The 25,895-nt window shown below is 42.5% G+C and overlaps 1 protein-coding gene across 2 annotated transcripts in view; it reads left to right on the top strand.

Moving 5' to 3' along the window:
- LOC114598429 (uncharacterized) overlaps positions 1-22,575 on the top strand; it is a 29,781-nt gene extending 7,206 nt beyond the window's left edge. Inside the window, exons 3-30 of one of the 2 annotated variants that reach the window (XM_077928442.1) lie at positions 12-148; positions 1,394-1,485; positions 2,284-2,653; positions 3,980-4,012; positions 5,558-5,596; positions 6,267-6,308; positions 7,801-7,848; positions 8,410-8,451; positions 9,185-9,223; positions 9,455-9,478; positions 9,953-9,991; positions 11,170-11,190; positions 12,676-12,711; positions 13,039-13,092; positions 13,370-13,399; positions 14,513-14,548; positions 15,712-15,756; positions 16,320-16,370; positions 16,804-16,851; positions 16,956-17,003; positions 17,354-17,425; positions 18,045-18,089; positions 18,579-18,620; positions 19,623-19,655; positions 20,284-20,364; positions 20,922-20,963; positions 21,570-21,611; positions 22,384-22,575. In XM_077928442.1, the coding sequence (XP_077784568.1) occupies positions 12-148; positions 1,394-1,485; positions 2,284-2,653; positions 3,980-4,012; positions 5,558-5,596; positions 6,267-6,308; positions 7,801-7,848; positions 8,410-8,451; positions 9,185-9,223; positions 9,455-9,478; positions 9,953-9,991; positions 11,170-11,190; positions 12,676-12,711; positions 13,039-13,092; positions 13,370-13,399; positions 14,513-14,548; positions 15,712-15,756; positions 16,320-16,370; positions 16,804-16,851; positions 16,956-17,003; positions 17,354-17,425; positions 18,045-18,089; positions 18,579-18,620; positions 19,623-19,655; positions 20,284-20,364; positions 20,922-20,963; positions 21,570-21,608 (1,628 nt within the window). In that variant the 3' untranslated portion in view covers positions 21,609-21,611; positions 22,384-22,575. The remainder of the gene's footprint in view (positions 1-11; positions 149-1,393; positions 1,486-2,283; positions 2,654-3,979; positions 4,013-5,557; positions 5,597-6,266; positions 6,309-7,800; positions 7,849-8,409; positions 8,452-9,184; positions 9,224-9,454; positions 9,479-9,952; positions 9,992-11,169; positions 11,191-12,675; positions 12,712-13,038; positions 13,093-13,369; positions 13,400-14,512; positions 14,549-15,711; positions 15,757-16,319; positions 16,371-16,803; positions 16,852-16,955; positions 17,004-17,353; positions 17,426-18,044; positions 18,090-18,578; positions 18,621-19,622; positions 19,656-20,283; positions 20,365-20,921; positions 20,964-21,569; positions 21,612-22,383) is intronic. The other variant, XM_077928443.1, reaches the window with a different exon arrangement.
- Positions 22,576-25,895: the final 3,320 nt, after the last annotated feature.

Here is a 25,895-nt window from a genome sequence, read left to right as displayed (position 1 = left end):
GTTTCCCCCAGTGACTCTAGAAGGAACGTCGTCTGCTGGATTCACAGCATTTATGGTACAGGCTCGGGAAATTGATGGCAATGTTCCCGTTGGCATGTTTCGTATCAGGGATCCAAATACGCAAGGCTACCCATGTGCCAACATGACGGTATGTGTTCATTTAACATGAGAAATTGCTTTCTTGATGGTGCGAGAGTGGTATTCATTAGCCTCAAAACAGAATGTATCATCGCTCTGTTTCTTCCTTTTCTTTAAAAATACGGAAGATGTACCGTATTTTTCCGTGTGTTGGATGAGGTTTTTTTGACTCAAAAATCATGTCAAAAAACTGGGTCATCCAATACATGGATAGTGGCATGGGGGGTGGGGAGATGTGGGGCGCCACCAGCCATTTGGTTGGCTGGAGCGTGGCTTCCCCCGATGCCACAGTGAGCGGGGAGCGATCTGGGGGGTGTTTCCTGCCCACAGCTGACTGGGCGGACAGGCTGAACAACTTTGGGCTATCTCTCCTTATTTTTTTAAAACTGAGTCCCCCAAAATAGGGGGGGTCTTATACATGGGAGCATCTTATAGATGGAAAAATACGGTATCTGTCTTCCTCCTTTTTCATAACCAAACTATTTGTGATAGCAAGGCAGTTTTCCGCCAGGGCATCTGCCAAGGACACAAGTGTTTATAGAGCTGGGATGAATTTGCTTCTCAAAATTTTCCTGTGTGGATTTTAATGGCAAATATTCTTGAAAACTGAATATCCAGCACATATTTGATATTTAATGGTGGCATGGTGCATACATTAGTTTTGATGGTATCTGGTAGCTGAAATGCGATAGCAGTCAATGTTTGCTGGCACCTGACATTTAGTGGTCAGTACCTGGTGCTATCCTACAGGTGGCTTGCAATTAGGGAACATTCTGGAAACACCTTCTTAAATAGATAAATACTCACGGCCAAAATTTTATGAAACTTTGAGTTAATATCAACACTAGAAGCCGAGTTGAAAAGTGTGAAAATCAATTTCATGTTTTCAGATTTAAATGCTGCTGAAAGGTCATTCAGCTGTAAGAATAGCCTAGGCTGTAATCCTGTACCAGTGTTTTCCTGGGAGTAAGTCCCATTGAACTTAATGGGACCTACTTTTGAATAGACATGGATAGGACTACACTTTTAGAACACAATTCTACACACATCGGCTCAGAAAAAAGTCCTGTTGAGTTCAGTGGGGTTACTCCCAATCTCGGGTAAGTAGCTATAGAACTGCAGCCTTAATTAGTGATCTCGTTTCAACTATAGCATGAGGAACAATTTACCTCAAATATTGTTTTTGAGCTGTGTTTGTTTGCTTTTGTTTTTACTTGTGTGTCTGGATTCTGTTTCATTTGCCTTCTCCTTTCAGAATTCAGCAGTAAGTCACACGAGTCCCAGCGTAAAACGCAAAGTCACAACTACTTGGGTTGCTCCTCAGGGTACGAATAAGATTCGCCTTATGTAAGTTGTGGATTTCTTGCTATGCAATATTTATCGAGGGACTTTAGTTCTTCTTTGAAAAAGCAACAAAATATATCAAGGTTGCATGTGTGGTCATATATTTGGAAATCACAAATGTTTATGCAGGCAGGTGCACGACCTTCGTGGTAGTGGCACCTTCCTTGTGGAATGCCTTCCCTTTAGATGTCAAGGAGATAAAGAACTACATAACTTTTAGAAGACATCTGAAGGCGGCCCTGTATCAGGAAGTTTTTAATGTTTGATTATTATTATTATTATTATTATTATTATTATTATTTATACCCTGCCCATCTGGCTGGGTTTCCCCAGCCACTCTGGGCAGCTCCCAACAAAATATTTAAAATAGAATCAAACATTAAAAACTTCCCTAAAGGAAGGGCTGCCTTCAGATGTCTTCTAAAAGTTAGATAGTTGTTTATTTTCTTGACATCTGATGGGAGGGTGTTCCACAGGGCGGGCGCCACTACAGAGAAGGCCCGCTGCCTGTAACCTCACATCTTGCAGTGAGGGAACCGCCAGAAGGCCCTCGGTGCTGGACCTCAGTCTAATACATAGTGATGTATTACTATGTTTTTATATATGCTGTAACCCGCCCAGAGTAGCTGGGGAAATAGATAATTCTGGACTGAAAAGTATAATGCAAATTCCCCCGAGAGAAAAATCTTATGTATAATATATATGATATATATATATGTATATATATATAATATCTCATTAGAGAAAAGCCTCCACACTAGAAATAGTGATGATTTCTTGGTGTTTTTTCTCCCCTCTCAGGGCTACTTTTCTTCAAGATTATGATACCTATTGGGTTGGCGTTCATAGCAAAACTCTCTCACCCAGATTTTCAGAAGTGGCTAATATTTCCAAACCCATCAATGATTCCACACCCATCAATGCTTCCAAACCCATCAGTGATTCCAAACCCATCAATGTTTCATTGGCAGCCAATAGCTCAGACCTAGCCAATGATTCTGTGGCATCAACGGTTTCTGATATTACTGATGATTCTGAGGAGTACGATGATGATTTTGATTTCAACACCCTCCTTGGTGACACTGAGGCAGTTTATGACAATGAGATACCTGTTGATTCTGAGGCGACGCCGGACAGAACAGAAAATGCCACAGAAAAGAGCAAGAGGAAGGTATTTGTGAAATACTTATTACAAACCAAAGGAGGGGCGTAATTCAACTGAACAGAACAAGTGCATGTTTTTCAAACACTTGATCACGAATGTTGGAATATGACCCACCATTATGTTCCTTTAGCAGCGTGGTTGTATCTTCTGCATGGCTGCTTCTTGCCACATCACTCCACTAACTTAAGAAATGGAGAAGACCCTTTAGAAGGGATTCATTTATTCAGAATCAGATGCCAGTCTGTCAGAATTTCTGCTGAGGTTGCAACACTGGAACAGGCAGTAACAAAAGTCAAATTTTATGATTTTTCTAGCACATATTTTATTGGAACAGTATAAGATATGGCTACATTCTAGGAACTGGTAACATTATTAATAGGATCTTAAGAACCTTTATTTTGAGTGATTTCAAGCATCCAGTTTGCCCCTGCTCTCAGGTGGCGGGTATTACATATATCATGGAGCAGAGATGCGGGGGTGGGGCACAAAATTAAATCAGTTCACACTTAAATGTAAGCCTATAAAAGTTGCACTTGCCAAACCAATATGCAAACTAAAACACAGTACTCTTCTAAAGTTCTCCTTTCTCTGATGCAGTCCTCCAACCGACAAATGCAAGCAGAAATTTGTATGTAATTGAAAAGTGCACACAAGAATGTTTATCAGTCGAAATCATGTTCAAAATTGCATTGTGTTGGGGGGGGCAGGAATTGCTTGCAAAAATTAATACTGTAAATGTTAGGAGAAAAACACAGGAAAATGCAAACAAATGTGCACACAAGCTTTTTTTCCTTAATTGCAAATTTATGTGGAAAGGTGGCAAACCAAACTTAAGACTGAGAAAAAGATAAACTGAAAATGATGGGATTTATGCGTCCTCACCACCGAGGTGCCACAATAAACAGTACCCCCATGAATGAGTGTGTGGATTTATGAGTGGGATAAAAAACACCTCGGATCGATTGATCGATCGATCGATCAATCAATCAATCAATCAATAATGGAACATATAACAGGAATGCTATCTTCGCTAGCATCCCTGTGGTGATGGTATTCCTACTCCAGTAGCCGGCAGTTAGCTAGTGATTGCAGTATTAGTTAGTTTCCCATTGGTGGGCGATTGTCCAGGTTGGCAAGTGGCTGGTGATGCATGAAGAATCATCAGTTGATGCTGCAGATTTCAAATGCTGCTAAAATGAAGGGCTAATAACATGGTGGAATTGTTGTAAGCAGATCCACCCTTACAGAACCACCAGGTATTCCTTCACAGCTTTGCAACAATTTATTAGGTACAGTCCCTACTTTACAAAGTGGTATCTCTTTTCTTTTCAGTCCATTCTGACTGTGAATGTCAACTGTGGCGAGGTAAGAACCTTTTTAAAAAAAGATTCCTCAGTGTTTCCCTCAGTGTCAAGATCTTTTTAAGATGCTTATATATTTACTGTGTCTGTAAGCTCACCCATAATAATAATAATAATAATAATAATAAAAAATAATATCTTTATTGTCATTGCCTCCTCTCGGGGACAACGAAATTACTTAATATAAAGTTCTCTGGGTGGTTTACCCTAAATAAGTATAAACACAATGGGAATACAAGGTAAAATAAAATCTTACCATTTAATGAAAAGCAACAAGAAAACAAAACTCTCCACAACCCCAAAGTTGAAGCACAAATTTAAAAACTGAGAGAACCAGCTACGTAAGTTATTTAAAACATTTGGATAAACAGAAAGGGCTAAAAGGGGTGGCACAAGGCGAAACTCTCTGGGAAGACTGTTCCGTAAGTGGGGTACGCCCATCTGCCCCACCTTCATCTGCCCCAGCTGCAACAAAACATGTCTCTCCTGCATTGGTCTCTACAGCCACACCAGGAGTTGCAACCATCCAACAGCTTGACCTCACCCCCAAAGGCACACTCCTACACCCTCCTTTGTCTCCCGAGACAGACGGATGCCAACCAGTACCATTTCATAAAACAGAACAGCATGCACCTGGGTTGCACTCCTGAAATGTTTAGAACGGCCCACTCTGCTTGAGTTAATCGAATCTTTTCTTTACCTGGTGTGAACAAGCCCACCCAGTTATACTGGGAAAGAGAAGTATTTGTACTTGACAGAAGGCTATAATGCAGTTTGACTGGTTAAGTAAAATGAGTGGGCTGAGAACACTGCTTCATTGCACTGCCGTGAGCGCTGTAGTGCTTGAAATGCATAAGGAAGGCACTTTAATGTTACCCCTGGGCCGGCCCTACCATTAGGCAAAATGAGGCAAATGCCTCAGGCAACAGATACTGAAGTGGGGAGTAGCACTCCCCTAGACTAGCCTGCGGGAGGCTACAAGGAGAGAAGTGGGGTGTTTCATTGCGTAAACAAGAGTCTGCTGCATAACTGGAAGAGCAGATGTGGCGTTTGCTCGTTCGTTTAGAAAATGTCTGTACAGGAGGGAGAGAAAGGGTTAAAATGTAGACCAATAGGAAAGCAGGAGGCGGAGCATACCTGTTTATAAAAGGGCTTAGCCCGAGGTTTGAGTGGTTAGTTGGTTGGGAAAGGCAGTTAGAAAAGCAGTTGACAGTCAGTTGGAAATAGAAATACAGTTAGTGCAGTGGGTTCTTGTGTGAGGGGAGGTAGTAGAGATAAAGACAGGATAAAATAAGACTAAGAAGATAAAGAGTAACAACGTTTGGAATGCAGTTAAAGATTGTTTGCGTCTGCAATAAACTTCACTCTTCTTTGTCAGCTTGAGAACCTGACTGAAATTTACCGGGGAGGGACCCGGTTGGTGGCAACGGATTAGTGGTATATGGGTCAATAGTCCATGAGGCGACCAGGGGCTCCATACGAACGCCACAGCAGTGTTTTATAGAACTCAAAGTTCTTTAAAAAACAAAGCAATCTTATTTTTTCTCAGGCTGGAGCAGTACAGTCAAGCAGTGGTGGTTGTGTCAAGGTAAGCATTATTTCCTTAAAGGTCCTTAGTTCCCTACAAGGCACAACAATTATATACACATTTGTCTTAAATTTTTAAAGAATCCTTCTGCACATAAACGCTGCAGGTTCAGACAGGCTTTTTATTTGGGTAAGTTTGAAGTGTCAGGCTCATTCTTCTGCATAAATTTATCCAGTCCTTATTAGTGTGTCTTCTGTCTGCGCTCCTGGTGTGTCTGCATCAGTACAGCTGGACACCTTCATCTGCCCTAGATGCAATGAAACATGTCTCTCCTGTATTGTTCTCTACAGCTGTAACCCTCCAACAGTTTGACTTTACACCCAAAGACACACACCTCCATTTTCTCCCATTTTCTCTCTTCCTGTTTTGACCCAAATACAGAGAGAGGAATTTGTTCTTGGTGCCTGCTCAAACAGATCACTTGCCAAAGATTCCACAAAGGCTTTTTAACTCTTCTCCCATGTCTTAAAAATTAAGCCAACCTGTGCTGCATTCGAGCGCAATCAAAGGGTCCACTGAAATGAATTTCAGAACAGCTCTGTTTATAATGAAATAATTCTTTTTCCTTTTTTTATCTTTAAATATTAAAGGTTTGGGTTGCATTTATTCCCTCGTCATAATCCCTCATTTATTCCCTCATCATAATCTTAAATTCCTGATTCATTTTCAGAGTACACAAGGATCATCGCAGAGCAGTGGCAGCGAAGCCAAGGTAATTGCTGTTTTTCCCCTGCCATTAATTTTTAGTTTCTTCTCAGGACTTGATAGAGCCAAACTACACGTTACACCTCACTACAAACTACACAGTAGCCACAAGTAATGTTAGTCCCATCACAGCCGTTCCAATCCAAGCAGTCCTGGGGAGGGGACAATTTTACGAAGGCGAATTGCTGTGTTGCTTCTCCTAACATCCTTGGTGCTGCTGCTCATGCATGGAGGTTTTTTGCACAATCCACATGAAATCAATTCTCATCAAAATGCCTTCCCATAGTATTTCCCCATTTGAACTAGATTTGCTGTTTCTGCAGGGAATCTGATAAGTTAAAAGAAAAAAGTACAGTGGAAACAACAAATCAAAATACTCTGGGGGTGGGGGTGGGGAATTGTGGAATTGCACTTTGATGAGGTCAACGCCATGTGGACATTGGGAGAAACTTGCATACATGAGCAACAGTAAGTCTACAAAAAGTGCATCTGTTGGGAGCTTCCACACAGCAGTTAAGCCAGTGAATACTTCAAAGTTTTGTATACAGTGGTACCTCTAGTTACGAACTTACCATATTTTTCGCTCTATAAGATGCACCAGACCATAGGTAAAGGTAAAGGTACCCCTGCCCGTACGGGCCAGTCTTGACAGACTCTAGGGTTGTGCGCCCATCTCACTTAAGAGGCCGGGGGCCAGCGCTGTCCGGAGACACTTCCGGGTCACTTGGCCAGCATGACAAAGCTGCATCTGGCGAGCCAGCGCAGCACACGGAAACGCCGTTTATCTTCCCGCCAGTAAGCGGTCCCTATTTATCTACTTTCGAACTGCTAGGTTGGCAGGCACTGGGACCGAGCAACGGGAGCGCACCCCGCTGCGGGGATTCGAACAGCCGACCTTTCGATCGGCAAGCCCTAGGCACTGAGGCTTTTACACACAGCGCCACCCGCGTCCCTGCACCAGACCATAAGATGCACCTATTTTTTGGAGGAGGAAAACAAGAAAAAAAAAATTCTGAATCCTAGAAGCCAGAACAGCAAGAGGGATTGCTGCGTCTTATGGAGCGAATGCAGGCTGCGCAGCAATCCCTCTTGCTGTTCTGGCTTCTGGGATAGCTACACAGACTGCATTCGCTCCATAAGACACACATACATTTCCCCTTACTTTTTAGGAGGGGAAAAGTGCGTCTTATAGAGCAAAAAATACGGTAATTTGTTCCAGAGGTCCATTCTTAACCTGAAACTGTTCTTAACCTGAGGTACCACTTTAGCTAATAGGACCTGCCGCCATGCCGCCACCACGCAATTTCTGTTCTCATCCTGAGGTAAAGTTCTCAACTCAAGGTAACTCTTCCAGGTTAGCAGAGTTTGTAACCTGAAGTGTTTGTAACCTGAGGTGTTTGTAACTCGAGGTACCACTGTACTGTGCAGTAGGCTACAGTCCCCCCCCCCCCAAAAAAAATTCAGGCTCAGAAATGACTGGCATAATTTTTTCTTTCCAGGTCATAGTGGTCAAAGAAGGAAGCAGCAGCGGAAGTGGCTGCGGTGGGGTAAGTAAACACTCTGTCCTCTTGATTCTAGAATTTTGTCCCAGTGTAAATGTTGCATAACGCAAGTTGTGCTCGAGGATTCGGTGAACTGTGTTACTGCAAAATAAGAGATTATCCCATTCTATAGCGGCCCCTCTCCAGTGCCGAATTTATGTATAAGCTAAACAAGCTATAGCTTAGGGCCCCACTCTCTTGGGGACCCCTAAAAAAATTAAAGGGAAAAAAACTTGGATGTACATTTCCAAAATATAAGATAAAAAACAAATAAAATAAAACCTACATACAGCAGCAGTGTTTTGTGTTGTGTATGGACCTATTAGGTCCATAAATTACCACATAGCATATATTCAACACAGAAAACAGTGACAATTCGTTGTTGACAAAGGACAGCTGGACATATAAAGGACCCCATTGCCTTCAGTAGTTGAGGGCCTCATCAAACCTAAATCCGGCCCTGCCCCTCTCTGTGTGATTTGATCTATCCAGTTTGATCTATCCATCTGAATGACGTGCCTGCTGACCAGCAAAAAAATAGACAACTGTTTTTTCTTTTGCTCACAGGGAGGAACTGCAAGTGTGTACAACAAGTTTGGCTGCAGAGATGTAAGTACTGGTATGCCTCTTTCTTTTGTGTTTTATTCCTGTTCCCTGGTCAATTTCACTGAATATTGTCTATATATCAAGGGTAAAGGTAAAGGGACCCCTGACCATTAGGTCCAGTCACGGATGACTCTGGGGTTGTGACGCTCATCTCGCTTTATTGGCCGAGGGAGCAGGTGTACAGCTTCCGGGTCATGTAGCCAGCATGACTAAGCCGCTTCTGGCGAACCAGAGCACGGAAACGCCATTTACTTTCCCGCCAGAGTGGTACCTATTTATCTACTTGCACTTTGATGTGCTTTCGAACTGCTAGGTAGGCAGGAGCAGGGACCGAGCAATGGGAACTCACCCCGATCAGAAGGTTGGCAGGGATTCGAACTGCCGACCTTCTGATAGGCAAGCCCTAGGCTCTGTGGTTTAACCCACAGCGCCACCCATGACCCTATATCAAGGGTAGGCTCCCCCTTTTAGCCAAAAGGCTGCTTGAAGAGGTTCTCATTTCTTACCAGTCCAACAGGGTGGTCTGCTATCCAGAATTCCTAGGATTTATACTGAATTTTAGTCTTATTTCTACATTTTCTTGAATTCTAAAGGCTGCCCTAATAAATTTAGTTCCTGGACCAGCCTTCCTCCACTAAGCATCCAGTTACAGAGCTAATCATTTTCTTTTCCCAAAGTATGCCTCTGGTTAAATCATACCATTCAGGAAATTAAGGGAGTTTTGGTTTGTTTACAGAATGCAGCTGCTTCCGGCAGTCAGTCTTCATATGGCCAGGTAAGAACGCTTTCCACATAATTCTTTATTTTACGAGTATAAAGTTTCTCCAAAGTTTAACAACTCAATTTACATCTTCAAAAAGTAGATTGCACCAGTATGTGTGCTGAGTTGCGATCTTGACAGGGAGCAAACCATGCTCAAGATCTAGGTGCAAAATTGCTTTGTTGATGAGTTGATGCATGGTATTTCAAGCGATTTTAACTAACATTTATATTCTATATCTTACAGTCGGTTTCCACCAGCAAAGTAAAGGTATGTAGGTGGTTTTTTTTCTTCCTTTCCAATAAAATTGTAAAGGGTGGCAAATGTTGATCGATCCTTGCTTCAGCAAGCCAAAGTTTTATACATGTTTTGCTATGAGGAAATAGGTTACAGTAGTCTTTTCTTTAAGAGATCGCTTGTCCATCCGTTTTAGCCTCTTGGAATCTACAAAAGGACCTCTTGGTGCTCTTAACATTGGTAATAGCAAAGTGCTGTCATTACCCTCAAAATACCTTCTTTTGGGGGAAATGCCAGATCTTCTTGCAAGAAAATTAAAACTGGGAAATAGGAGATTATTTCCTGAACTTCCTCGCTGTATGCCATTAGTATATAGAACGTGAATCTGCAGTGCTACAGCTCCTCTCTTTCTGAGTATTTTGAAGACCTTTTTTGTTTCTTTGTTCAAAAAGCAGGGTAAACCACCAACACGTAATAAAAAAAACCCTACTTTTTTCTCATTAACAGGTTGTGACTTACCCAGAGAGCAAACCTTTCCCACCTGAGGTAAACACTAAACTGTGCTGCGTTTGTTTGTTTGTTTGTTTGTTTGTTTGTTTGATTGATTTAAATTGTACCATTTAATGTAATTAAAATCTCTAAGCTTGTTACAATAAAAATGCAAATAATGTTCAGTTAAGGTAACCTTTACAAAACTGGATTAAAAATGATCTCAAAACAGAACTGTGTATCTCGAACTGAGCCCTGACCTAGTAGAAGTTAGGGTCCATCAAGCTAATGACGGGGACACCTCGGGCTTCCCAGATGTTATAGGACTACAACTCCCAGCATCCCTGACCATTAGTCATATTAGCTCATGGCAGTTTGAGGCTCGTGACACCTGGTTGGCTACACCTGGTTCTACTTTTCTGGTTTATACTCAGCTGTGCTGAGCAAAACGGGTGTGTGGAGAAAGAGAGCTGAACACTTTCCCCATCTGCTGTTTGACTCTCCTGACTCACTCCTACCCTGAACATTTTTCTCCAAGCTAGCTTACTTTTGGGATCAGATCTATGGATGAATGAATCTGTCCATTTCCATTTATCTCAGTTTCTCATATTTCAATTCAGTTCTTTGCATTTCCACACCACTTTGCAATTTTTCAAATAAAGAAATCACCATCAAAATTGATCAGGATTTTCATGTGAATTATTAAAAACAAGCACTTTTTTGTGTGCATGCAGTTTCCCCTAATACACACATTTTTGAAGCTGTTTTCCCTAATACAATGCATTTTGTATGCTACTTTCACATCCATTTTTATGTACTCTTCCGCCCTAATATTTGCTCTGTTGTACACATTGGCTGAACTGCATTGCAAAATTCAGAGACTTGCACATTTCAAAGGATAGCTGTGTCTCAGTTTGCATATTGGTTCCAGAAGTACAAATTAAGTACTCCTTCAATAAATTAAAACTATATCTAATTTCTCTCCCATTCCTACTTAAAACTGAAGGGGGAGAAACATATTAAGGACAGATAGTAGGGACATTGGTCACAGGCAGCAGGAGGGTTAAGTGCTTGGGATCAAGTTGTTTCTACAGAGTTGGCACAATAAAAGGAACCTATATTTAGATTGCATGTTTTGCTTTCGTTCAATTTTTCATCCTTGATCTTTTCTGTAAAGAACGCTTTTGCAAGTGAATAACACCATTGTGTCTCTTTGCTTTTCCATTTCCTAATAGCGTGATTCTACTTATCCATCGGTAAGCAAAACATCTCATTTGAATAGACATTTGTATGAGAGCAAATCTTATGCTGCCTACCTCCCAACCCAATCTAACTGCATAACCCTCAGCTTCTTTTTCATCAGCTGAGATGAGCTCTATAAGTATCCAGTTTCTCTGGAAAAGTCCCTTACCTCTGTAGTCAGTAATATTTTCTGTGTTGTAAGTGGTTTCTGTGGACAGGAGCTTACAAACTTTTCTAGCTTCAAGGAATTGTTTCCGTAAAGACTTTGGGGGAGTGTTTTAGGTTCCTGGAGTTCCTGCAGGTTGCTGGACAAGTCTATGAGGCATCGCCATTGCGCTGAATGAGCTGTAAGTGCCGTCTGGAACACACCCAACACACCCTTGTGGCTGTGGTGCAAAATAGTGTCTATGTCAGGCTTTAGGCAGTCAGCCTCCTCCCCCCGTGGCAGTAGAATAAGCAGAACAGAAGAAAAGGAGTCTTCTTACCAGTTAGAAACTTTAATAATCACAGCGAGAGAACAAAGAACATATCTCCTAGAAATGGTGGTGCTCATAATTAAGGATCACCTCACTTCCTATTCATCTACATCACTCCTATGTCTTGTAATCTGAGCTTGTACCCTCTGTGCTTTCTGTTCTGCCCCTTTCTGAGCTCTTCTCAACCTTGGGCTGAGAGGAGGAATGCTGTCCAGAGACTGTGAATATGTTAACCATCTCCCTTCCAGTGTTTCTTTTCCTAGCCATCCAGTATTTCCCAGCTTCTGCCTTCTGAACTAGGCCCCTCTGCAAACCACTGTTCCAAATCTATAATGTCCTCCTGCTCCTGGGAAGATTCAGGATCCAGAGCAGGGGGAGGGGGAGACTTTGGATCATAGAATTGTAGAACTGTAGAGTTGGAAGGGACCCCAAGGATCATCTAGTACGCCCCCTGCAATGCAGGAATCTTTTGCCCAACGTGGGGCTCAAACCTACAAACATGCCGAAGGTCCCAGTTTCACTCCCAAACAACTCCAGCTAAGGCTGGAAACCCTGGAAAGCTGCTGCCAGTCCGGGCTAGATGGACTCAGTACAAGGCAGCTTCCTATGCTTTGCCTCTGGTCATATGCCCAGAAGTTTGTTTTTAATAGCAGAACGATACTCATGATCCTGTCACAGAAAAATCCAGCTCCTGGTTCTCCCTCTCACCCCCCCCCCCCGCCCAGCTTTCCATCATCCTTCATATTGGCAGCCTAATGAAGAAGAATAAAAAGCATTTTCATGATTACGTTTTAAAAACAATCGGGAGGGGGGATCCTTGCCGATCCACTGCCAGGAACTTGGAGCTCTCTTAGCAGGTTCTCATCTAGCTTCCTTCTCTGAGGTTCTCTGCAACACAGTTTAAAAACCACGGCTATAGATGACCAGGAGTAGACAAGGGTTCAGATTACTTGCTCATATGCTTTGCTGCCTTTTCCACTAGCTGCATCATAGCCAAATTAAATAGCTCCCATTTTCTTTCAGAAAATTGCTAACGCTGGTGGAATAATCTATTCCCAGGTAAGAAGTCTTTCTTCATCCCGTCCCAATGCTGCTGTGTTTGTGTTATCGACAACACTGTTTTATGAAATGTACATTTTTCCTTTTGATCTTATCAGCTCCTTTCTGTGATGATGGGCAAACAGTTTTGTTGCTTTTTTGGGTGAAGCTCGTTTACAGATTAATTCTACAGCGCCACAGTCGCTGCATGAATTCTTTTAAGTTTTCATATTTGACTGTAATTTGGATGATTCTACTACTTGGAAGTCACTCTGTGTATCATTTTAATTTTTTTAAAACAACAACCCCTTTCTAACTCGTCCCACCCTCATCATTCTCTCTCTACAGGGTTCCAGACCTCAAGGTGGTTCATCGGAAACTGTTCGTATTACCATACAGGAGGTAACTATTGTTCAGTGACAAAGGAAATTTGGCATGGGGGAAATGAAGTTTCCCAGTTATGGGCATTGTAGTAAGCCAGCCCTGGTTTTAAACTTATTTCTGTTTTACTTCTGTGTCTTAGAACAGAAGCTTCACCAAAATGCAGTGGGGGTGGTTGGGTTGAAAAGGGGGCCACAGTTCTTGGCTACATCTATTAGCCAATGTGTTGAAGAGGAGAAATAGGAATATACTATAAATGTGAAGCCAGCTCCCTGATTTCTTGATTTTATTTTCACAGGGTGGGAAAGGTAGTCCGGCTTGTGATAAGGTGAGTGATTCGTCTCCACCATAACTTGTTTATATTTATATTTTATTATAATATTGCTATTTTCTCCCCTACGTGGTGTGCTTATGCAATGGCATGGGAATTAAAAAAACAAAACAAAGCCTGATAAAAAGTTGTCATCCAAAGAAGCTCAGTTGTGGTAGGTTCAGAACAGGCAAAAGGAAATGCTCCTTCATAGAGCACATATTCAAACTATGGAAGTTGCCACAGATGGTGCGATGGTTGCCAAAATGGGGTTTACGATACAATACGATAATCTTTATTGTCATTGTCCCATACAGAACAACGAAACTGAAAAAAATCTACATCAGACATTCAAAAACCAACAAGCCTGCTATCCCAACCTGGTTAGCCCCCTAAAAACTCTGATACCCCATAAGTAAATACAATATACCCCCACAGAGACTACCTTACACTGCGTTTAAAACCAAAATCGCATTTGGATAGAAACTGTTTCTCAGGCGGCTAGTCCTAGTCTTTATAACCCTGTACCTTCTTCCAGAAGGCAGAAGCTGAAAGAGATCATTTCCGGGGTGCGCACTATTCTACGCTATCTCTGCAGCTTTCTTCTGGCACCTGGAAGCATAGATTTGATCCAAGGTGGGAAGAGTGAACCCAATTATTGTCTCCGCAGTCTTTACAACCCTGGACAGCATTGTTTTTCCCCTGACCGTGCAGCTCCCAAACCACACACGCAGACCATAATACACTCTCAACAGTACAATGGTAAAATGCCATCAACAGGTTCTTTGAGAGATTATTTTTCCGGAGGATTCTCAGAAAATAGAATGGTGGGAAATTGAGGGAAAGGTTATTACTGGCTACTAGTCATGATGGCAATATATGTACCAACCCCCTATCCTCCCCTGGGACAATCCAAGGCCATTTTACAGGGAAGGAGGATTGTGGCAAATTCACTCCCCACCTCTAGAGTAGCAGCAGCATATTTGTGATGGCAACATACCACCTCCAGAGCCCACAAATTGGAGCTTTCGAATCGGCACAGTATCTAGAAACATTTATTGTTTTGATGTCTTAAAGGTTGTGTTCAGATAACCTGTTTCCCAATGAAGTAATTCCTTTACTCTTTTACAGACTTCACCCGCCTATAACGTCAAGATTTGTAATCAGGTAAGCACCTCCATTCCACATTACCTTGGATTTGACTGGATGGTGTTCATAGTTTTAAATACGTTAATAAATATTGTATCCTTGTTTTGCTCCCCCGCCCCATTTTTTAAATAAACTCTGAAGTAGGGATGGAAAGAGCTTTCAATTTTGATCGTCTTATTTGCTCATTTTCCCCACCTTAAATTTAGTTCTCCACATTTCTGCAGCAAATTGCAATTTATATTTTTTTTAATTCCTCTTGAAAAATCATCAGAATTTTAGAGCCAATTTCTCCTCAGAAACACATTTTCACTTTTGACTAATGTACATGTTTTAACAAATACATTTCGCCCAATACATTTTTATATATTGCCGTATTTTTCGCCCTATAGGATGCACCAGCCCATAGGACGCACCTAGTTTTTTTGGGTGGGAAATAAAGGGGGAAAAAATTATTCCCCAGCCGCGGGGCTGGGGCGGGGGAAGCCCGAGCTTTTAAAAACGCACCTACCGTAGTTTTTAGAGGAGAAAAACAAGGGCAGCAGGCTCCGTAAACTGCGGATATCTGCCCAAAGCGCAGGGCGCTCTGCTTCAGCGCGCCCCGCGCTCCGGGCAGCAGGCTGCTATTCGCAGCCTAGGGAGCCCTGCGGGAACTCCTGCGGGCTCCCCAGGCTTGCTGATAGCTTCCTGAAGCCTGGAGAGTGAGAGGGGTCGGTGCATTCGCTCCATAGGACACACACAGATTTCCCCTTCATTTTTGGAGGGGGAAAAGTGCATCCTATAGGGCGAAAAATACGGTATATATTTTGTAAAATATTTTCATATTTATGCATACTCTCGTCATATATGCATTTTTGTAAACACTGTTGGGTTAGAGAACTGCATTTCAAAATTTGGTTAATTGCAGATTTTGAAACACAGCTGTGTTTTTGTTCTCCTTCTGTTCAGGAAAACGTAAATTTGATTTGCCTTTAAATGTGAACTTTTTTGAATTTCTCTCCAATCCCTACTCTAAAGTAAATGTTTCCATTTTGGATTGCCTTTTTTAATCAAGGACATCTGTTTTCATTCTATAGTAGTAAGGTATATATAAAATGTTGCATGCTTTCCCAAAATAAAATTCTAACTGCCAAAAATTTTGGTCAAGAATAGCCTTGTTGATGTCTGGGTTTTTTTTGTAACAGAACCAGCTTTCAAACTCGCAGAGTACCAGCTCCTTTGGCACACAGGTATATAGATATACACATTCGCTGTTCTATTTAAATGTTGGCTACTTTCCTGATAATGCCGCTCTTAGATTGGTTGGCGATAGTATGGCTAATAGGGACAAACAAGGCTGCTAATGTCCCCAAATGAATTGGGTCTTCCCTTCTATGTCAGGTGCCAACAGTGGTTCTTTGTGTACCCAATAATAAAGTCCTTCCGCAGTGCAATTCTGTAGAGCAGAGTCCCATTTAATTTGGTGGGATTAACTCTCAGGGAAACCACCCTGCTTTCCAGGGAACAAGCCTCATCGAATTCAGAGGCGTTTACTTCTGAGTAGGCATGGTTAGGACTGCAGTGGAAGTGTAGACAATCCCTAAGTCACATTGATCTCAGTTGTATCTGGGTGGAGTCTGCAATTTCCTGTTGCTGTTCTGTTCTTGCTGGGGAGATGCTAAGATCCTAGCTTCCTGGCTGGTATGTCCTCTAAGACAGGATAGAGTTGTGTGGCCTGAACTGGAATAATAATTTTGTGTGTGATTTTTATAGGAAAGCAGCTTCAATAACCCTCATCATTCTTTCTCTACAGGGTTTGAAACCTCAGGGCGGCTCATCAGAAACTGTCCGTGTTACAATCCAGGTAACTATTAGGGTTATGCAAAGAAAATACACGCACACACAACCCTTGGTACCTGCTGGGTAGTGTTAGCTCGGTAGCACGTACTGAAATTGTACTTCCTCATGGATCCTTGGAGGAGGGTTGCCTTACCTTGTTTTCTGAACCTCGGTTGACCGATCCATTGCCTATGAGGAGGGAAATAAATGCTTCCGTTTTCATCAGACTTGTATGAACCTTTTAAGCTGAGTAGCTCCTTCTGAAGATATCAGTGCTGCCAAATTTCAGACACATAGGGACAGGGTTTTTGTGTGTGCTAGGTACCTCTTTAAAGCAAGGATCTTTCAGCCTGAGGGCTGGATTGTAATGTAGCCCAACCTTCTGAGGGCCACATTTGAAGGGAAGGCAAAAAGAATGACTAACAATAGCGTGACTGAAGTCTTTTTTTTCTTCACAGGAGGGTCGGCCTTCAGGATCACAGGGCGGTAGCTCTGTTAGCATACAGGTATATACATATATATTATGCACTTTATAGCAAATGTTGACTTTATCTCAAAAAGATTACGGTAACTCACAGCAGCAAGGTTGATGTCTTGTTTTTCTTCACAGGGGGGTCGGCCTTCAGGATCACAGGGCGGTAGTTCTGTTAGCATACAGGTATATACTTATATATTATACACTTTATAGCAAATGTTGACTGTTATGTACTGAAGTTCTCACCCTGGGCCAGCAGGGGATACTGTAGATAGTTATGCAAATGAAGGATCGAAAGTGACGTTCAGTGATTGGATAGTTTTAGAAAGTTGTTACAGTAACGTGGTACTGGAGCTCTATATAAGCAGGCTGACTGAGCCCTTCAGTTCAGTTCTGTCCTGGCCTGTGAATAAACAAGAGCTGTTTGAAGAATCGCTGTGTCGTCTGATATGTTCACCCACAACTTAACATTGACTTTATCTCAAAAATATTAACTCACAGCAGCAAGGTTGATGTCTTGTTTTTCTTCACAGGGGGGTCAGCCTTCAGGATCACAGGGCAGTCAGCCTTCAGGATCACAGGGCGGTAGCTCTGTTGGCATACAGGTACATACAAACACATATATACTTCATATCAAATGTGAGGAGCAGATGGGGCTCATTAACCTGGGAAGGTAGCCCATCTGGGAGAAAGAAAACTCTGATCCTAAACCTCTGCTGCCTTGTAGGATATCTTTGGGAGAAGAAAAAGCTAAGGAGAAAACCCCTCACAAATCTGGACTGGAGTCCCTATGATAGTTGGATGACATTGTAGGCCTCCTCCTAGAGAAGAAGTGGAGGTGGTGGTTCCTTGGTAGACAGTAGAGTCTATTGGGGAGGGGTCAAAGGACGCAAGCTGTACAACACAGCAATTGTAGCTTAGCAGCAATGATATCGGAAGGGAGGAAAAGTTAACAGCATGGAGATACTCTACGTCTCCTGAAATTTATAGGGAAAGTGTTTTCCAAGGAGCCACTACCCACATCCCATCCTAGGTTCTTGGTAAATTTTTCTCCCTGGACATCAGAATGAGCTGGTGGTGGTAGCTGTATAATAAGGACAGGCGAACTGCTCAATATAAGCTGCTTTGCCAACCCTGGCTTTGTAGGGATTGGGCAAATAAATTGGCCTGTGCTAGCCCTCCTGCACAAGATCCTTAATGGTCATTGCCTGCTTTTCTTCACAGGGCCAGTCTTCAAGCTCACAGGGCAGCAGCTCCTCTGGCAAACAGGTATATATGCATGTGAAATCATACAATTGTACAGTTGGAAGGAACCCTGAGGATTATCTAGTCCAACGCCCTGCAGTGCAGGAATACGTAGCTGTCCCACACAGGGATCGAACTTGCAACCTTGGCATTATCGGCACCATGCTCTAACCAACTGAGCTATCCAGGTTGTGTAGTGGTTTAAACAGTTTTGGACTCAGAGCTGTGAAATCTGATTTAATACCCTTGCTTAGCCCAAGATGCTGGCTGTGTGACTCCAGACCAGTCGCTTTATCTCAGGCCTAACATGTGAATGGTGGAAGTATTTTATTGTTTTGAAGTGATTTTTTTTTAATTAAAAAAAATGCTGGGAAGGAGTGTTAAAACAATTATAGACCACAAGAAATTTGCAAGAAAACAACAGCAAACAAAACACAAACAGAGGGAATGTGTGTAGAAAATATATTACTTTGAAGGCAATAGTACATTTTTTTTATTTTTTTGTTTTTAAAGCAGGGTGGATCTTATTCAACCGGTGGCAGTCCCTGCGGCAAGGTATATTCTTTTATTTGACAATAATTTGGAAGCAGTCTCAGTATTGGTTGTCTTACAATAGAACAATTTGTTGAGAAGGAGATGATGTGAGCAAAACATAAAGTATACAATAGGGAAGTGTTGCAATTCCTTGTTAGTTCTGATAGCAAACAGTACTAGAATTGGTAATATACAAATATTTGCACACAGCAGATCTTTAGATATAAATTATTCTTGGACCAATGCTGGGATAGAATTGCTTTTCCATGGAAGGAAGTGCTATTATCTTAACCTTTCTCCTTCAGCAATAACTGGCATGGACAACATCCCCTTTGAGGCTTTGTCTACGTGTCACCAATATGAGAATGAGTGCAATTCTTTCCATGTGTTTCATATACAGTGGTACCTCGGTTTTCAGACATAATCCGTTCCAGAGGACCATTCAAGTTCCGAAACATTTGAAACATTTGAAAACCGAGGTGCAAAGGGCGGTCTGCAAACTTAATAGAGAAAATGGGGGAAAAAAACCTCAGTGAAAGCCGTTCGACTACCGAGGTGCGTTCGAAAATGGAAGCATTTACTTCTGGGTTTTCGGAGTTTGAAAACCAAAGCATTAGACTTCTGAGATGTTCAAAAACCAAAGCACCACTGTTCAAAAACCGAAGTACCACTGTTCAAAAACCAAAGTACCACTGTATATTGAATGTATCACTGAAATACTTTCTCTCTCTGCTTTCTAAGGCAAGAGAGAGAGAAGGGGAAAAGGGTGGGTTCTTGTGGTTTTGCATGGATGTGTGTGTGTGTGTGTGTGTGTGTGTGTGTGTGAGAGAGAGAGAGAGAGAGAGAGAGAGAGAGAGAGAGAGAAGGGCACTCTAGCCATGTGTCTGCATACATAGTGGTGCTGGTTTTAAGTACAGATGTGCTCAGATCCATAATCCAGGACTTTAAGGAACTAAAAAAATGATAATTGCTTTAAAAAATGCAAACCTAAGAATAACAAGAATAAACATTCATTTTAAACAGGGGATTACATATGACAGCAATCCCTGCAACCAGGTAAGATTTCCATTCCATTCACGTAAAAGACATATGTCAATAGAACATCTAGTTTTAGGGTCTAACTAAATGCAAATATAATGGATAAAAGCTCCTGAAGATGACCTTGTTCTAGTGCATTCATGATGCTTTGTGCAACTGATGGTATCGGGTTAGCTTTAAATGATTCTGCTTTGAATACTGTTCGCACCTGCCAATGTTTTGGGGCAGACATGCTGTTTTGTTTCCAATTGGTGCATGTCCTGCTGAAATCCCACAACTTTTCATGGTATAAATGTTCTGGGTTCCCTCTTTCCCCACTGTTCTTGCTATGCTGTTGCACAATAGTGTCTCTCTAGACAGCAATAAACATTGGGGAAGCAAGTTGAAAGCTGCTCAAGTGATCGGAATCTAAGAAGAGAAGAAGCCCAAACACATTTTGGTGTGGCAAATTCCCCAGAGTTTTGGGGAAAGGCCACGAAATAGAATATGCAGAAATAGTGTGGTGCATTGCTTAGAATTTCTCTCTTGAGCAGCCAACAGCATTTGCAACTCTACCTCCATCATAGAAATTATTGTGCATTTTCCACTCAAATAAGAGAAGATGGTAGCATTTGTGTGTGATTATTGATTTTGTGCTGCTTTGCAGGGCCAAGCGTCGCCGTCGTCGTCGTCATCATCATCATCATCCTATTCATCGTCTTCTTCTTCACAAAGCACCTATGGCCAGGTAGGGGTTGTTTCCTTTAGCTGTTTCTTCCCAGTGTATGACGAATGGATGATGAGCTGATTTTCAGGCACTTTAACTGGGAGAAAGGATCTTAATATGCCCATAAGGAAGTGCACAAATGCAAAACATGGCAGCAAATGTGCTGACAGAATACTGGAAGGGCACAGGGGACCTATGCCAGAAACAGGTGGCGTGCAGATCTTTAGACATTTTCATTGGGATCAGAATATAATGCATGATCAGAAAATGTCCATTGGTGCTGAGACAACATAGGACATCAACTCACTAGAAAGTTCTCCTTCACAAACTCCATTGCGCTGTTGCACATCTCCCATTCCTTTCAAGGGAGTTTGCTCGTGCAAGAAAACATTTCGGCTGTTTGTGCCCTGGGTTGCCACACATTTCTAAATTTTCTTTTAAATTCCTGTGAGCCAAAATAATCTCCCCTTATTTTGAGTGCCCCCAAAAGATTCTGAACACTAGGTTTCTGAAATTCAACTGACAAGAACTATTTTAATGTGTTTTCCTCCCCTCTCCACTCCGTTTGTCTTCTTTAGGGTGGCTCACAATATCAAGGCAACCCCAACGCTTGTCCTCCGGTATGTTCCCTTTCTCTTAAGTTTTATGATGATTTGCTACCTGACAAAGTTATATATATATCATTCTGTCCCTCTAATGCCCGTGTCAGCAACCAAGTTTTCCTTAAAGGCCAATTTCAGAAGCAAATGATGAGAGTCAGTTAGCGCCTCGGCCCTGTTACTTCTTCAAGAGTCCAAGAGTGTCCATCAGTTGTTCTTTGTTTTCTTATATCTTTATCCTGCTTTTCCAACAAACATTGTCTGCCAAAGTGGCCCACTTCAGTAGCAAACAAACAAACACAAGGCTTGCTAACCTAATTTTCTGTTCTGAACCACCCTGGGATCTTCGGATGAAAGGCGGTATACAAATTCAAATAATAATAATAATAATAATAATATAATAATACAAGACACACAGAAGGGAAGGGGATTAGAGGAAACAAGCAGAGAAGGGAGATCAGTTTGACAATGCAAGGGATGAGTTGTATATATGCTTGTAGTCTTGTATGGACAAAGGCGTAAGAACTACGTGTATGAGAGAAATTCAATTTCATGCACATTCAAGGGTGAACTTACATAATTCACACTTGGCAAAGTAATTTCTGATTTTGTATTTTTCTCTCTCAGGGCATAGATACTTCTTCCAACAACAGAAATAGATGCTGAGTGGTAAATATCAGCTCTTATTATACAAAGATGAATCTCAAAGTATGATAGTCTTTTATACCTACTCTTTGAATATTGCAGAGACATTTGTATTATGGGTTGCATTTGATGGGTTTTCTGTGTGATCCCAGGGAAGCTTTCCCAAACCCAAGGGAACCATATAAAGGAAGGGGCACCGGAAGATTATATGCATGGGACTTAAATTTGTTACACGGCACAGGAGGCTCTAGAAAGTGAACAAACTTTCACTTAACCTCAGAATATGCCTCATAGTAAATGGAGTCCCGAATGTGATTGTAGGTGGCAACGTTTTCATTTTACCTTGACAATTCCAATAAACAATAACCACATCGTGCTCGTGATAAACAAATTCACACTGTTCAGCTCCTCAAGCAATTGATGTATAATGTCAAATTTAAATGAATTGGCAGGTAGATAGGCAACTTGTATTTTGCCCATTGCTCTTGATATGAGATGGAAGTATTTAGCATTATCTCCTGAGACAGACAGATGCCAACAGCAGCTAGAACTGAGGCCTTGGTTCACATAAATGATCTCAAGATTAGATCATTAGCTGTGTCATTCCATACAAAGGAAGTTGGATTGTTAGTAAAATGTTACCAGGAAAAAATGTCAGCAATAGAGGATATGTAGGTTGTCCTTTTTTCCTCCTTTTCCTGCTATAGGTTAAATAATAATAATAATAATAATAACAACAACAACAACTTTAAATGAAATAACTACAGAATGACATGGTTGTATTTATGTGTTTTAGCAATAAAGTGTTGAAACAGAAAACCGGTCTGGAGAGGAAGAATATAATTCAATAGTCACGAGAGCAACTGGAATTTCTCAAAGTTCAAATACACTGCAAAATCACCTGTCTGCGAGACACCTCCCTGACACCTCACGCTGCAGAACAGAAATGTTCGTGTTTCACAAGTCAAAACCAGGAGTCGTGAAGTGAAATAAAAACAACTTTTTCCTTAAAACGCTCAAGTCTTTATTTTTATTGATTACATCTCTATCCATGCCTCCTCTCAAAGGAGCTCCGGGGAGTGTCTTCCCCTCATTTTGCACAAAAGCCTTGCAGAATCTGCTGATCCTGATAAGCTAGTCCACCACTCCCTGGTTTCTCTGCTGTCCTTCACCCCAGTGAGAATATTTTACCCGCAGAGCTGGCAACCTTAACTGCAAACCAAACCTGAGGGTTGCAGGGAACAGCCGTTCAATGTGTCCAAACAGAACTGCCCCAATTGCATTGGAAGAAGGAGCAGGTTTCCTTCTTCAAAGCAAAAGGGGTGTGTGGTTGATTATGAAGACATCTCTTGGCTTCCTTCCCTGAGCTGTGTGCCTGCAGTTGCAGATCAGGGACACTAGAGGACACTGCTTCCCATTGGCAGTGCCAATCGCCCCTGACCAGCGTCACCACAGCAAGCTGGGCTTTGCAGCTGCAAATATAATATAACCCCATTGCACTCTAAAGCTCATACCCTTTCCAAACATGGTTGTGGCAAGAGAATTCTTAGGAGGAGACCAGTGGAATTGCATTGACAACCGAAGTGACTACATGTGCCAATAAAGTACGGCTGAGTTAGCATTTTGGAACATGGCATTTTCTGGGTACCAGCCATAGGAATTTAAGGGCTATTGGCTAAGTGCTAGAGGAAAGCTTGATGTCATGGTGTGTAGGAACTGTCTTGGCCTACCTACGTATGTTGGGGGAATCCTACAAATCGCAGAAGAGAAGAACCAAGAACTAATGGTTAAGAATTCTCTCCAGGAACAGAAGCAAAGGGCCGGTGCCAGACTTGGCATAGTCTGGCAGATAGCCCCCCCCCCCCCCACTGCCAAGCCTTCACTTTGTGGAAGGAAAATATGAGTCCCTGTGACACACATGTATGAGGTAAATAACACGAGAATCACCTGGGTGCCTGGGTTCAAAACACGGGATAAACTTGCCCTCCAACAGGAGAGAGCCCCCAGTCAAACAGCAGTATAGCTTTAGGAATATAGGTTGTTAGACCCTTTTGTCCTGTTTAGTTGCATCCATCGCTCCCCTCTTTTAACGCCCCCCCCTCAATGAACAGACCACACACTGCTAAGCAGTGCTTTTTTTCTAAAAAAAATCTTAAGGGGTGCTCTCATTTTCCTACTCATATTGAAATACTGCCCCTCAATGAGGCCAAACTTAGATTCACAAAATGTTTATCAGTATGCATACCCCTGTGTGTCCCCCCCCCCAAAAAGCACTGCTGCTAAGTAAGTTTAAAATACTTTATTTACAAAATGTCCCAAAGGTCTAATTCATGCATTTATCAAAGCAGCGGCAAAGAGAACACAGGCAGAATACTCTTTGGTAGAAAATAAAGAGAAATTGCTTCAAAAACGTGCTCTGAGCTTGGAGCTTGCTTATACATGTCCTTCCTGGTGTGGTACGTGGCATGGGGAGAGAGGGAACATGAAGAGAAGGCTTCACTCCCTCATCAGAAAAGAGGGGGCGTGACCTAATTGAGTCTAGGAATCTAGCTCTGCGGTCTTAACCCCTTCATGCATAGCTAGATTTGACTGCAATTTCCCAGACACTTTGCAGCAGCAGCACAGCCATCTTCACCACCACCTCTCTAAGCCTGTGCCACTGCTGTGGTCAGCCAGGGCAGCTAAGAAGACTTTTTAAAAACTTAAGTTTGTTTGTTTTTAAGCTGCTATTGCTCAGTGGCAGCTTTCCTCCTACTAGTGGTCAGCAGGGCGGTGGCACCACCGTGACTTACCTGGAGGGAGAGGCGGCAGAGAACTCTGTGCCATGCAAACACACTTTTGGGTGTGTCGGGTTGGCTCTGCTGGTGCCTTTGCACCAAATCAACCTCGCCCTTCTCCCTCCCAGTAAGCTTTAAGCCCCACCCCTACGGTGCTTTTATCCTCTGCAGGTATGGCAGCTCAGCTGCAATGACTGATGAACGTCATTTGAAATGGTCCATTGGTCCATACATTGCCTTTCTCCTTGCAGACATCTATGTTAGCCAAAGTATGTCCAGGAAGAAGGGCTTGATGCTAAGACTAGCACCTTTCCCCAGCCATCGTTGAGCCTTCTTCACACAATGAATGCAGTCTCCAATACATTATTTAGAAACAAGACCAGACATGAATTGATTCTGAATAATATACAGTGGTACCTCAGGTTACATACGCTTCAGGTTACAGAACCCAGAAATATTACCTCAGGTTAAGAACTTTGCTTCAGGATGAGAACAGAAATCGTGCTTTGGTGGCGCGGCGGCAGCAGGAGGCCCCCATTAGCTAAAGTGGTGCTCAGGTTAAGAACAGTTTCAGGTTAAGTACAGACCTCCGGAGCGAATTAAATACTTAACCTGAGGTACCACTGTACTTAGGACATGGATTTAAGCGCATACAGTTGCCACGAGTCTTAAAACTTTAGGGCAGTGGTGAGGCCCTCAGGACCAACTAGGACTTCCAGGGGTGAGACAGGTAAAAACATGACTAGGCCAAAAAGGGGCACCTGGAAAGGCCTGCCCATAGTACCCCGTGCAGCTCTTTCCTTGCCCCAAGAACCAGTCCTTGCAGACCACCAGCTGATTGCTGTGGTTTCAAAGTGCTGCACACTCCAGAAGACTAAAACAAGTCACCTAGCATCAGTGTGCCGTCAAGTGATTGGCAGGTGGGTTAACTTGGCCCATGAGGCATGGGGGAAATTAGGATCAGGGCCTGCTGACTGGATCCAGTTTCCCACCCCTGCTCTGGGGCCTTATTTATATTATCACTGGAAGCGCACCTCAGTCACATCCTGTCAGTCACGTAACTGTATGCCCTGCAGTCCACAAGCAAGTAACATTCTAAAGAGAATAACTTCCTGGATGGAGGCACATAAATGACTGCAATAATGGGCAGCAGAACAAGGAGATGGAGTTATTTGAAAGTGGACGTTAACCCCTCAAAGTTCAAGCATTGCATTAAACCACAGATAGAAATAATTATGTGTATCAGCACTCTGCTCGTGTGTATTAAAGCAGTGTTTCCCAACCTTTTTTGGGCAAAGGCACACTTGTTTGATGAAAAAAATATCGAGGCACACCACCATTACAGCCCCGTGACGTCAGCGCGCAGCGTCACGCCGGGAGGGACGCACGAAAGTGTAACTTTCAATTTTTCCCCCTCCCCCTTGCCGGGGAACCTCCAAGCTTTGGGGGTGGGGGGGGAGGAGGCAGCAAAGCGAGGGACTGAGGGACCCTAACCCTAACCCTAACCCTAACCCTCACCGATCACCCGGGA

The sequence above is a fragment of the Podarcis muralis genome, chromosome 5 (genome assembly GCF_964188315.1).
Source record: "Podarcis muralis chromosome 5, rPodMur119.hap1.1, whole genome shotgun sequence".
In the NCBI taxonomy this organism is placed as follows: Eukaryota; Metazoa; Chordata; class Lepidosauria; order Squamata; family Lacertidae; genus Podarcis; species Podarcis muralis.
The sequence above is the reverse complement of the archived record's forward strand: the minus strand, read 5'-3'. Positions and strand labels throughout refer to the sequence as shown.